The sequence below is a fragment of the Humulus lupulus genome, chromosome 1 (assembly GCF_963169125.1).
Source record: "Humulus lupulus chromosome 1, drHumLupu1.1, whole genome shotgun sequence".
NCBI lineage: Eukaryota > Viridiplantae > Streptophyta > Magnoliopsida > Rosales > Cannabaceae > Humulus > Humulus lupulus.
Genome location: NC_084793.1, coordinates 61,400,495 through 61,414,904, shown reverse-complemented (window position 1 = coordinate 61,414,904; position 14,410 = coordinate 61,400,495). Strand labels below are relative to the sequence as shown.

The 14,410-nt window shown below is 41.2% G+C and overlaps 1 protein-coding gene across 2 annotated transcripts; it reads right to left on the bottom strand.

The window, feature by feature from the left end:
• Nucleotides 1-8,815: 8,815 nt before the first annotated feature.
• LOC133793210 (uncharacterized protein At2g29880-like) lies at nucleotides 8,816-13,853 on the bottom strand. 2 transcript variants are annotated; one of them, XM_062230780.1, is made up of 4 exons: nucleotides 13,622-13,853; nucleotides 13,388-13,525; nucleotides 9,806-10,157; nucleotides 8,816-9,654 (listed from the first exon to the last, which is right to left on the bottom strand). In XM_062230780.1, exons 3-4 carry the CDS (start codon nucleotides 10,154-10,156, stop codon nucleotides 9,085-9,087), a joined length of 921 nt encoding a protein of 306 aa, XP_062086764.1. In that variant the 5' UTR covers nucleotide 10,157; nucleotides 13,388-13,525; nucleotides 13,622-13,853; the 3' UTR covers nucleotides 8,816-9,084. The 2 variants fall into 2 exon arrangements, with proteins under 2 accessions (XP_062086764.1, XP_062086763.1); XM_062230779.1 differs by having other exon boundaries at nucleotides 13,388-13,489; nucleotides 13,622-13,852.
• Between the last annotated feature and the right edge of the window lie 557 nt (nucleotides 13,854-14,410).

Below are 14,410 nucleotides of genomic sequence, written 5' to 3'. Positions count from 1 at the left end.
GGTACAACATGGCCTCCATGGAGGAGCTGGAAGCTACCCTCTTCGCCACCAGAGCAGCCTTGGCCTCCTCGACCTCGACCTTCGCGGCGTCTAGGACGAACCAGGCAGCCTTGTTCTCCTCGAGCTCGATCTTCATGGCATCTAGGGCGACCCTGGTGGCATCGGCTTCCTGCAGCTTGGCCCGAGATGCCTCTAGCTTGGTCTGCGCAGCAACCGAAGCGGCCTGCGTGACCCTCTCATTTTCTCGGGCAGTTACCAGGGCTGCCTTGGCATCCCGCTACTGTTGTTGAGCGGACGCAAGGGCGACCTGAGAAGCCTAGTGGTCGCCCCTGATCTCCTTGATCCTGGCCCTGGACCGAGATATGCTCTGGTGGAGGGCCAAAGCCGCCTGCAAGACCAAAAGATAATAAGGCAAGTGCCTTAGAAAAAATATAATGAGAAAACAAACAAACAGGAAGAACCAGTGGCAAAGCCAACTTACCGTGAGGGTCATCCCCAATGAAGACTCCATCACGTTCTCGGGGCTCCTTGTCTCGATCTCCCGCAAATCCCTTGAGGTGGCGTTGTAGCGGTGGTCCACCATATAGGTCACGGTTTCGTAAACCGTCCCCCTAAAGACCTCGGGGACCTTCTCCAAGACCTGGGGGTTGACCGGGACGCGCACACCAGGGGTCGGAGCTGACAAGGTCCCAATGGGCACCTCCTGTTCCCGAGTAGGGACATGAGGTGGCGGGGGAGGTGGAGCCATCTTCTCCACTGCAGGAGGGGGTTTTCCCCCTTGGCAAGAGACTTGGAGGTAGTCCTGACGGCTTTCTTCGCCAACCGGAGCCTCTTCACCATGGATCTGGAAGGCCCGGAGGAAGGGTTTCCTCCCTGGAACATAGCACGAAGATCAATGCCCCCGAGCTGTGACATCTCCTCGTCTGAAACAAGGCAGCAAAGCAATAATATGCATGTAAAAACATTTATGTGCAAAACAAAAAAAAAGAGGCAAAGCCTAAGTATGTATTGAAAAGGGCCCTACCCTCCAAGCTGGAGGAGGAATCTATTGTCACGACCTCCGGCCCCAGAGCTTCTACGGGGGAGTCTAAGATAATGACTTCATGAGCTAGAGGAGGCTCTGGGTCCGGATTTGCCTCGGGACTGGACTCTTCTACATACTCCCTAAGACCCGGAGCTACTACACCCTCCAGGAGGGAGGGCCACGACCTAAGATTGGTACCGTATTCCTCAAAAAAGGCCGACCTAAAGGCCAGGGTATTATATACTACTAAAATACCCCTAGGGCGGGCCATGTCATAACGCAACACGAGTTGATCAACACACTGGAGTAGAGTGATGTTGCGATCTGGGTCGTTTTGGTGGCGGTGGACGAGTTGGCTAGGGTTAAACCTAGCGAGCCGTAGGTCCGCAGTGGCCCTGTCTAAGTCCCTAAATAAGTAAGGGTTACCTTGGCCGGAGGGGCCGGCTGCTGCCCCGGACTGGGTCCTCTCTGCATTAACTTACTGGGTGACCTCCAGAGCCCACTTCTAGAGCACGAGGGGCACCACGTCCTCGTCCTCATCTGCGACCTCCTCCTCGGGGATGGGCGCCATCTCGCAAGCAGTGGGGATGGTCTGCGGGCTCCTCAAGGCCAGAGTCTGGCCCGGGGAAATGAACTTACACGCCAGCATCGTCTCATCAGACAAGAGCTGGCGGTAATCTTTTTCACTTGGGGGGAGCCCCGCCAAGGTTTCATATTGACCCCCAAGGGTCACTGACTTAGCCGTCTTCGCGAAGATAGCTGCATGATAGTTTCTAAGTCAGGAACGAATAAAAAGAGGCTAATCAGCGACAAGGTAGCGAGCTAAAGTTAAAAGGAACTTACGAGGACGGTTGAAATAATTTAATTCGCAGTTGTGAAACCCCTTTGACATGAAGAATTGATCCTTGAAGTCATTGGGGTGGCTGGGCAGCTCAATGATCGCAGCCGAATCGGGAAAACTGGTCAGGTAGTAGAACCCGTCACCTCGCCCCCATTGTTCCAGGCTGGATTTAAGGCTGAAGAAGTAAAGGATGTCCGCCAGCGTGGGGACCTCCAATTCCTACTTCAGGAACAAATACATCAACCCCGCTAACAGACGGTAGGAGTTAGGGGGGAGCTGGAAGGGGGCCAACTTCACATAATTTAAAAAATCCGCGAAGTACTGGTCCAATGGGAGGAAGGCCCCATCCTTGAGATGCTCATCGCTCCAGGCGGCGTACTCCTCATCGAGCGGCGTGCAGCTCCGCTCGTCTTCAAGGGGAGGTCGGGTGTCCAGAGCACCCCTCCCTATCTCAATATTATTGGAAAGCATAATTTTGTTAACTTTCCCTTGGGTGGTGACCTTCGAGACGATCCTCTCGGCCTCGAAAAAGGCGTCGGGCCCCACCTCAACCTCTTTCTCCACGGTGGGACCAAAGTGTTGAATTGGAGAGTCCGTTGCCACCTCTTTCCCCTTACTGGTTTGCTGGGAAGACGAGCTGCCAACACTCTTCTTGGATGCGCTCTTCTTGGGTCCCATCTGGTCTCCTAACAAACAAAGAAGAAAATTTAGAAAAGGCGACCTAAGCATAAGAAAGAATCTAGCGCGAAGGGTTTTCCTTTACACGGGCTGAAGAAATCTCAGCCCGCGGCGAGTGAGATCACACGGTTCTATGAACACGCGCCTTTGCTCCCAACGGGTCCCCGATTACTTGGGATCTGTGTGTCAGGAGGGTCAGGATAAAAGTTTTCCTTGGAAGGAAAGTTTCAAAAGGCAAAACCGCCTGTGAAGCATGTACCCTAAGCTACCCGGTTTTTGCACCCTAGAAACTTGTTGTTCCAAACAGGCCTAAAAATTTTTACCCAGAAAATTACCCCAGAGTTGTATCCTATGAGTCATGCTCCTAAGCACTTTTTCCTACGGGGCCAAAGGATGAGGGCCGTTTGATTGTCTTGATGTGGGATATGAGGATCACTACTCGAAAGACGAAATGACGGCCGAAGATAGGCTAGGCCATTTAATGCGGTTCTCGAAAGACGGACCGTCACCAACCACAATGCTCCACGTATCCGATACCAGTGTAATGGGCGGGATATGAAGAGTCCACCAAGATGCCTAAAAGCCCCCACTTTGGCCCCAGGTGACGTCATGTGCCACGAGCAAGGGCTTGGGGGAAAATGTACGCCCTAAATATCCATGGGTTATTAGCGAGCTGGGAAATGGCATAATTATATCAGCCACGTGGAAGCCACCTACTCGGAGCTGCTGTTACTAAGTTCTACCTCTTTAGCTCGAGGTAACTAAAGGTTTAGTGAGATTACTAAGGCATCGGGTCAGCAGTGTGGACACCACTGGCTAAAACTATATCAAGCTTGGGATACGAGCTTGAGTTGACACCTCCGATCCTTTATAAAGTCAACCACGCACTGTAAACGTGCATATATCATACATCACGTGTGTACTCCATTCTTGAATTCTCGGACACGCAGCATAAACTTGCATGTTCAGGCACCCACGACTCGGTTGGGCCATGTGGCCCATTATCCCCCTTACCTATTGATTAGACCACACTTCATTGTCAGGTTTTAGGAATTAATCATGAATGTCACAGAAGTGAGATGATGGGTAAGAAGGTCACGGGATGACCTCCCTTGCCAACACCTAGGTGCCCTCTCCCTATAAATATGGAGACCCTGGGAGTTGCAAGGGGTTGGTTTCTAATTTGTAAAAAATACCATGTAAAGAATATCAGAGATATATCAATAATATTGGCTGGTGGACTAGAAGGATTTTAACCTTTGAACCACCTAAAAAATATCCGTGTTGTAATTTTCCTTTGAGATCATTCATCTGTTACGGTTCATCATTTAGCACTAAACCCTCTCCTTATTCATATAATTATCTGTTGCCGAAGAACCGCGTCAACACTATGTGTGCAGTTTTCTTGTTGGGCCTCGGCTCACGGGTGCTATATGGTGAAGGAAAGGGCAAGGGAAAGATTGACCAACCATGAGTTGGAGAGCATTGAGCGATGTGTACATGTTCGACCTACCTAGCTGCCACGACCAGGAATGTTTTGGGAAATTTACTATAAATGGTTGGTTTTGTCGCTTAGGTCAATTGTATTGTAACTTTTGAATTGTAATACATTTTTGAAACATTATTTTGGGATCCTAATGTATAAATTTTATGAATATCCAAGTCTTTTATAATTAATGTTCGTCAAATGAGTCTTTATTTTTATTTAATCACAAAGTTTAACCTAAAACCTCAATTACTGAGTTAATGGCACATTTATAAATCACATGGTAACGACTCTAAAGTAGTAGGGCCTTACAACTTGGTATCAGAGCGTCCCAAGGATTATGGTTCCTAGAGATCGACCGAACATGTACGCCGCTGCCAGAGACAAGCTCGACTCAAGGTTGGTTGGTATTAATTGAATTATGTGTGTAGTTGCTTGTCTGAGTTGCCTTGTTTTCCTGAATATTATAAATAGAGCATGGTGAATATATCTGTACATATATGATGTCAGGGCATGGCCCCTTTGATTGTTATGTTCTTATGATATGCGTATGTGGTGTTGATTTGATGTTATTGGTTGGTTGATGGGACTGGGAGGTGGTTTTTGGATGTTGTTATCATGCCTGATGTGCGACGTCATTGATTGTAGAAATATTGAAGCTATGCCCTGACGATTGATCAGACTCCGCAGCTATAGCGTCGAAGATGACAACTAGGGTTAGGACCCTCCACCCGCCCCACAGAACTAGCAACAGATGCTCGCCAAAATAAAAGCGATAATTCAGCAAACGAAAGACAAGCTCTGAGAATTGAGGCAACAGACCCCTCCTCGGGGTATTGGGTTACAGACTCCACAGGCTGTGGCATGAGCGTCAGCCAAGCTTGTGATGAAAAATAGGTGGGAGCCTTTATACGAGAGGTTTAGGAAGCAACATCCTCCCTCTTTGAGAGCGGTCCAGACCCACTACGGGCAGAGCAGTGGATGAATATGACTTATTCCATCCTGGATTTCATGAGGGTGGAAGGGAACGAAATGGTGGCTTGCGTCAGTTATATGTTGAGAGAAGACGCTTGCATCTAATGGGAAGTTGTGTCCCAGAGGAGAGATGTGACAATTATGATCTGGGAAGAATTCAGAGATGTCTTCAACGAGAAATAATATAGTGTTGCAGTCCGAGCTGCAAAGGTGGATGAGTTTACCAATCTGACTCAGAACCAAATGATCATTACAAAATATGCTCTAAAGTTTGACCGGTTGGTGAAGTTTGCGCCGGACTTGGTGCCTAATGATATGGCATGAAGGGATCAGTTTGTACGGGGATTGAACATCATGATAGCCCATGATGTCAAGATAAAATTATATTCGAGGACTACCACTTATGCTCAGGTTGTGGAGAAGGCCCTTACAACTGAGGGGGCTGAAGACCAGATATTGAGAGAGGGCGCCGCAAGCCGTGATGCTTGGACGACGGTGCCTCCTTTAACTAGTTTTAGCCAGGGTAATGGCCCCAGTGAGCAGAAGACAAAGGCCCCAAATTCCATTGTTCCTCTTGGTCCAGATAGGAGGTTATGAGGTGCTTTCAGTGGTCGTCAGACCGGGGGAGAGAACTGGAGGAGCTTCCCAGAGTGTCCTCGGTGAAGGCGATGACATCTGGGGGAGTGCAGAGTCAAAGCATGCTTCACTTGTAGGAGTGTCAGTCACTTGAGTAAGGACTGCCCACAATCCAGGAAGGAAGAACCGAAGAAGAGTGACAGCCTCACTCCCACCAGAGTGTTCACCTTGACCCAAACCGAGGCTAAGACTAGCCCCTCGGTCATGACATGTTAGATTTCTAATGCTGGTTCTTCATTTACTGCATTGATTGATCCAGGTGCTACTCATTCGTTTGTATCTGCTAGAGTTATAGATCATTTGTGTAGATCTAGTGACTTCTATGCTAGGGGATTCAGGACTTTGTTGCCAACTAGGGAACTGGTAGTCCTAGGAAGTGGGTTAGAGCATTATCAGTGGAGATAGACAATAGGGAGTTGTCTGTGGACCTGATTGCTGGTCATGGATGAGATATGATTCTGGGGATTGATTGGTTATCAAAGTACGGGATGCCGATAGATTGCAAGTGAAGAATGGTGACCTTTAAACCGGAAGGGGAGGAACCCTTCGTGTTTGTGGGGATAGTGAGTGGGCCATGGGTACCTATGATCTCTACACTGAAGGCTAGAGACCTAATGCAAGAAGGTTGCATAGGATTCCTAGCAAACATAGTGGATGCCTCTAGGATTGCTTCAGTTGGACCGGATGAGACCAGACTAGTGTGTGAGTTTCTTGATGTATTCTCAGCAGACTTGCAAGGATTGCCACCACACTGAGAGATCGAGTTCATTCTAGAGTTAGCGCCAGGGGTGGAGCCAATATCTATGACACATTATAGAATGGGTCCAGCAGAGTTGAAGGAAGTAAAGATTCAGTTGCAGGAATTACTAGATCTAGGATTCATCAGACCTAGTATTTTGCCATGGGGTGCTCCAGTATTGTTCGACAAGAAGAAAGATGGGACCTTAAAGATGTTCATCGACTATAGAGGGCTGAATAAGTTGACCATTAAGAATAAGTATCCACTACCCAAGATTGATGATTTGTTTGACCAGCTACCGGGGAAGACGATGTTCTCTAAGATTGACCTTCGGTCTGGCTATCATCCGTTGAGGATTAAGGATGAGGATATACCAAAGACCGTATTCCATACAAGGTATGGACATTATGAATTCTCGGTCATGTCCTTTGGATTAACCAATGCCCTAACAACCTTTATGGACTTGATGAATAGGGTCTTCATGAATTATTTGGATAATTTTGTGATCGTATTCATCGATGATATAATGGTGTACTCCCAGTCAGAGACAGAGCACGAGCAACATCTTGTTTTGGTACTACATCGGTTGAAAAAGCATAGGCCATATGCTAAGTTAAACAAATGTGAGTTTTGGTTACCCCAAGTAACATTTCTGGGCCACATTGTGAGTAAGGAGGGAATTATGGTGGATCCAAGTAAGATTGAGGTAGTGAGAGATTGGCCTAGGCCGAGCAGTGTACTAGAGGTTTGGAGTTTCTTGGGAATAGCAGGGTATTGTTGGCAGTTTGTTGAGGGAATCTCTAGAATAGCTACACTGTTGACTGAGCTGATGCGTAAGAAGACCAAGAATGTCTGGACAGATAGATGTGAAAACAATTTTAAGGAGTTGAAGCGGGGACTGATCAACGCTCCGGTGTTGATTTTTCCATCAATCAATGAGAAGTTTGTAGTCTACTGCGATGCCTCGAGGCAGGGTTTGGGGTGTGTGTTGATGCAAGCTGGAAAAGTAATAGCCTACACATTGAGACAGCTGAAGGAGTATGAGCAGAGGTATCTGCAATGCCCTGGATAGCCAAGACTGCTACACTGTGTGTTTATAAAGATGCAGGACTCGCTAATCAAGTCATTTAGTTAAAACGTGATACTGAAACCACTATTGAGCTAGGGTTAAAAGGTTTTGGTCTCAAAAGTGTATATTGTATATAACAAAACATTTTATACATGGGACCCCAAAAAGGAACAGCGTTCGAAAGTCAGTTTAGAAAATTTCCAAAGTTTAAACAACCATTAGCCATTCTAAGGCAAAACAGACATTTCTGGTTCCCCTCAACTGTGGCGGCTGAGCAGCTGGTCATGTACATTCAGCTCACCGAGCTCTCCAAGTAAGGGCTGGTCAAGTTTGCCCTTGCCTTTACGTGCACCACGTAGCACCCGTGAGCCAAAGCCCAGCAAGAAAACATAATATACTTCACAAATAATCAATAACAGATGAATAATCCTTTAAGTATGATCAGACACTTATCATTCTACATTAATCACATAGCATGTATTCAGAATCAAAGATGAAACTAAACATTAATAACAATCAAGTCACATGATAATTAGGGGCCGACAACTTAGGCTGCACCCTCTGTTTACCCCACTGACTCCGACCCACTTAAACCGAGCTCAGTGCATAATAAGCTATCCTCGGCTACCAGTGGTCGAGCCGTGCCCTGTGCGCTAGTGTAACCCTTGGCACTCTTAGGTCGTTGGCTTACGGTTTACATGGCATAATACCACCCTTTCAAAGCATACACATTAGGGAACCCTTAGTCCCACCACAAATACACAACCGGGTGCAGTTTTCTTACCTTTAATTTCCTCGTTCACTGACTACGAGCAACGTCCCTCGAGCACGATCTGCTTCCCAAGCCCTAGCTTAACACTTAGGTGGCGTTTGGTTGGAGGTAATGAAAATAATGGAATAGGAATAGGAATAGGAATAGGAATAGTAATGGAATGGAATAAGAAAGGTAATGCGATTATGTTGTTTGGTTAGAATAATGGAATCAATGATTGAATACCTATTCTTATGTTTGGTTGATTATGGAATGGAATGGAATGGAATAAATTTATTTTGGACAAAAATACCCAAAGTGCTTAAAATATGATTAATAAATTAAAATAAACATACTAAATATATATATATTTATATAGATTTACCAACAATGACGTTACTTTTTTATCATATTTTTTTTTTTACAAAATAATATTTAATAATCCTACTTTTTTTAAGCATAATAATTCCACTTTTGAACACTACAAAATATTAAAATTATCAATAAGAATTTATTTTTGTGAAGTATTTTATTAATGTCAAATGCAATTTACTTTAATTATCACTAAACACAATTTTATATTTTTTAAAAATAAAACAATATAATAACATAAAAATGTTAAACTAAACATTATAACATATTTATATTCTAATAATCAAAAGAGTTTTTGATTACTGTCCATACACATGAAATATCACTAGAAATAGTATAAGTATTCATGTCCAATTACTCAGATCTATGCTCAAAGACAATCTAGTTTGCAAAATTATGAGCATAAAACATTACATCATATCCAAAAGATTATAATTTGTATACTACTGAATGTCAAAGGCAATATAAATTGTCCTGCAAATTGTAGTAGAGCAAAGTGGACTAAACATGATCTTAGAGAGAGCCATCAAGAAGAAGTGTCACCCATTCATCCTTCTCATTATCTGGGACACTGAAAAAGTAAGAAACCAGAGCATTATCTTGCATAATCATGCGAGCTACCTTATGACGTTGAGCTGTGGTAAGTGTAGTGGTCCTTTCTAACTCTTTCCCAAGTTGCATATGCTTTTCATTCATGTCTTCACCAATAGCTTTACTCAAACGAATAGAAGCTTTTTCAATTTCTCTTGCGATAATAGAAGCTGATTGTGTGAGTGCATCTGAAAGTTCTTCATGATTTACAGCTTTCCTTTTCTTCTTTGAAGACCCATCTGATTGAGTGTGAGATTGAGCACCTCTTGTTGCATCTGAGACAGACATAGATGGCACTTCATCCACATTGTTAGCATAGTTGAAATCATCTTCTCCAATAGTAGTGTTTTCTTCTTCAGTTTGAAGTTCTTCAACAACATCTGCTGCAGTCTCCGCATTTTTTCCAGTTGCACGATCCTTGCCAAAAACCATACATAAGTCATCATACCAAGGGAATGACTTGATCTTGAAGGGGGCTGCTTCTTTGTGACTCTGCATTTATACAAAATAAAAAAATCAGATACAAATAAATAAGCAAACCATCCTTGTTATGGATCCATTAACATCATAAGCAAATAATCATTCTTATGGATCCATTAACATCATAAGCAAAATGGTAGACCAAATACTATTATTTGAGTACCTGCAAATATGCTTCCCACACTGACTTTTCTGCAGTAACAGTTTTTCTGTCGTTGTCCCACCCAAATCCACTACAAAATGGTCCAGTCAACATTTCATGAACCACTTGAAAATGAGTCTTCAAAGTCTTCATTCTAGACTCAATGTGTGGCTTAGCTTGTATATCACATCCAGGCATCCGCTCCTTTAATTTCATCTCAAGAGCTCTAAGATGACCTGGCCTGAAATTTCCTTCAGCTTTAAACTTCCCTTCATTATTCAGTTCCATAAGTGCTTCAACCAAGTGTTTGTCTTCATCTTCGCTCCAAAATCTTTTATTTTGTCCTGGACCTCTTCCTTTTGAAGTCTCCATGCTGAAATAAGGTATCAAAATACTGTAAAACTAAAAACTAAAGCTGAAATATTGTAGTTGAATGAAAAAGAAACAAACAGCCATCACTAAAGAAATAAAAGTGAATGGATATACACACCAATAACAAAACATAAATTTAAAGATAAATTTTCCATTTCAAAGCAAGGGATAAAAGTTTTTGGGGCGGTCAATTACACAAACAGTCAAATGAATTGGCATAGCCATGATCTTCTTCTTTCTCAAAATTTGTCTCTCACTGACAGTTAAACGAACCATTATCCTACAATGAATATAATCAAGCAAATAAAATTTTAGTTATCGAAATGAACAAATCCAAGTTGATTAATTAGTCCCATTTTTTCTCAGTATTTTGTTGCCAGAAGGCTTTGACAAAATTAATAATAAATGAAGTTCCTTAGATTTAAAAAGGAAACTGTTCAACTACTTAAACTCTTTAGCACAATTTCAAAGCATAAATTTGTTGGTTTGCTCTACAATTATATAGTATATTAAAGTCAAATCATATCAACATGTTATATTTATATATATAAATATATGTAAATACTGTGTCCAAAATACACCTTAACATGTTTAGTTGTTAAATATTAAACTTGTTATAGCAAAACCCTCCAAAGAATAACTAATTTGCAAGAATTGATTCTGTTGTGAAATATTTTTTTTTCTTATATAGTTTGCTTCTAAAGTCTCAAGTTGTGATTTAAAATCTTTCTAAAAACAATGATTAACTTGTGTATAGATTTTCATTGCAGTGGCAAAAAATGGAAAACAAATACCAATTGGCAGAAGTGGGCAAGCATAATCCAGAGTTTTTTTTTTTTCTGTCAGAGAATCCAAATTAAAATAATGTTACAAAAATGAGATTAAAATAGTATTTATTTAGATGGGGTCATGACACTTTTTGACTTTGATTTAAAACTTGTGGTGTAGATTAGACACATTCATCAACAGAGACACATACACTCCACTCCATGCTCTCTGCTCCAATTAAAACTTGTGGTGAATGAGAATGAGACTCTGTTTTAGTGTTTATTGACCTTTGAGAAGTAGATGTATCCATATATGGGACCCCACAAATAGGTCTTATCTAAGTGGTGATTGGCTAAGAGGTGAAACTCCATCTTGTTTTTTTATTTCTGATTGGTTGGGTGTCTAATGAAGAGTAATTAAGACCCTTTTGTTGTAATGTTTCTTCTTTTTTATATCTCTTATTGTATCAATAGACCCCTTAAAAACGATTGTTTATAGCAGTCCCCTCCCACTTTTGGTTACTTTCTTTCACATGAAAGGTTATTCTGCTCTGGATAATAATGACCAATATGGCTTTTTAAGTATGGCTAAGAGCAAATTATAAAGAAGAAAATGGCATTTTGTGTGTATAACATAAACTCTTGAGACTGATCTGTGACAGGTTATTTCGTTAGTTATCTGAAGATATTCCCTAATAAGAGACTAGTTTTAGCCACAACGGTGATACAGTATTAAAACCATCTTTTTCCATTTTAGTTGGTGTTACTAAAATTAGTCAAGTAAATTTTCCAAAAGAGCTGGAGGTTGAAGGGGTTTTTAGAGCTACTAAGAGGGCCAAAAAATCACATAAATCTTTAATTAAATACATGTTTTCTCTCTCTCTTTCCATGTAGTGTATATATATATGTATATATATGTGTATATACACCTATATGTGTGTGGATACATGTACGGGTTATAAATGAGTTTTGTTCTTATTAAGCTATATTTCAATGTAATAAACAACCTTACCCTTTGATAACTTCTGTTAAGCTATATACATGTACACAAAATGTGTTGACTAACTAAACTATAAACAAAACTTAGCTGAAGTTGATTCATTCAATTAATTATGAATAATTAATAAATTATGACTTAATCTACATGCAGATTCAAGCTTTGTTCCTCCTCTGATATATTCTCTTCTGGTGTTGTATGGGGAACAATTTAAATTTTAAGCAATGCATGCTTGCTTATAGTTCATTGCTGCTGCTTTCAGCAACACTGGTTTCAAGCATTTGAACTAGCCCTTTTCCCCTCCCACACACCCATTTCCTTATGCAGATTTTTTTAACTTTCTTTAGGTTTTCACTTTAGTAAAGATTGTTTTGTAATTTTTTTTGCTGTGTTATGTGCATTTATGTAAGCTCCTTTACTTTCAAGGATTTTAACAAGTGTATTTGGAGCATAAACAATACTTGAATTATGTTTAGTTTTTGAGAAAATATCTTGCTAGAAATTTAGCCTTATTCTATTGATGTATACAAGGTGTACTCTGTTCTTTATAATTTTTTATACATAGATTTATAAATATATTACTTTTGAGAATGATGTGTTCTAATATTTATTATTATTTCATAATTTGGCTGCAGATTGTTTCTTTTTATGCTCTGTGAACACTTTAAGATAGTCATGTAATATATATTGTCTAAGAAATACTTCTAAATATATGTGATTAATATTTTGTTGAGGTCTTTTTTTCTTCAAAAGATCTGTGATAAATAGATATCACATAAATAGATCTTTAAATAGTTTTATATGTTGTATATTGATAATCTATTCGCTTGTATATTAAAATATGTCTAGTGATCTTTTATAGAGCATGCTTGCTTGCTATATATATAAACAGATCTATGTCAAGTATGATTTTGTAATGACAATATGATATTATTTTCAGATCATTCTTGGATAACAACACAAACCCAAGCCTAAAAGATCTAGTTCATATTCTCCTAGCTTATTATAGTGACAGATGCCACTTTCTTCTGAGAAAGGTAATCTAAGATTTATTACATTCACAGTCATAATGGTTCAAACACAAACCCTCAAATCTTTTTCAGTAATATGCCAGATGTGCAATGGAAACATTATAGGCACTACTGTGAGCTAAATTCTAATAGAAAACATCTAGATTCTTTAACCCACAACTTCATCAAACCAAGAAAATAGTGACTAGCTTGTAAAGTCTCCATTGTAAATGAGAGACGGGTAACAAATATTGACCTCACAGAGTTTATTTTCTTTTGTTTGGAATTTTTTTGGAAAAAAAATGTTTTAGATAATCTAGAACAAAAACATAAAATAAGTTGGAGGACTTGGAATTACAACAGAAGGATTAAAAAGTCTAAAATATGCAAATAGGCATTCCATCAAACATTTGGTGCTCTTACTGATTTCATAGAAAGAGAGATAGAGAGAGAGTACCTCTGCAACAGATTAGAAAAGCAGGAGGAAGAAGAGAAGAGTGTCTCTGACACGGACCTCCGATTGGGACGAGCAGCTACCTTCGACTGGGTGTGTTGCTTGCTGAGAGTGAGAATGAGAGATGATTGTGTCAGATTGCTTGTGGTTTTCAGGAGTTGAGCAAGAGGAGAGTGAGATATCAAAATAAATAAAGCAAATAAGTAATAAATAAATAAATTGCAGGCATGGCCATACCTGAGGAACTCAGCGAGTTGGAGAAGAAGACGAAGACCCAGGAGAGAGATGATGATAACCAGTGGAATGGAATTATAATTCCACTTGCTCAAAATTGGAAAAGTTATTCCGTTAGTTTGGGGGAATAACCATTACCGTGGAATTCTTTTCCACACTTCTTATTTCCAACCAAACAAATGAATACAGCCTATTAATATTCAATTCTATTCTTTTCTGGCCCATTCCATTCAACCAAACGGGCCCTTAGTCACAATGAAGGTAATGGATTCCATTAATATTCAAGTAAAGGTTTCCGAGTATAAGTCTAACTTCCAGGACATCGAGTTCCACCAAACACGGTGGTGGAATCGATCCCGAGCACCCTAGGTTAGGTTCCCGCGCTTAAAATCCCCAAAAGATCAAAAATGCACCTAAGGACTGCGACCCCTGAAACCTAGCCGCGACCTGCTCCTGAAACAGAAACCAAGCCCCTCTGAAGGCAGACACGCACTGCAGCCCTGCCTTTGGTGCCGCGGCGCTCCCCTTCGGTAGAGCCTCCCTAGCTCCTTTGCTTCGTAGGGCTGCACCGCTCTAGAACAGAGCCACGGCCCAACCCTTCGTGCCCAGAAAACCCACCATTTCCAACATATTAACCTTATTTAAAACCACCCCAAAGCACCCTAATTCCAAAACCCATTAATCTCAAGACTTTTAGCATGATCCTAGCCACATAATCCAACAGAAAACCTAGTTTAATACTCATTAAAATCCCATTTTAATTTCTGAAATCCAGGTACTTAAGAACACAAA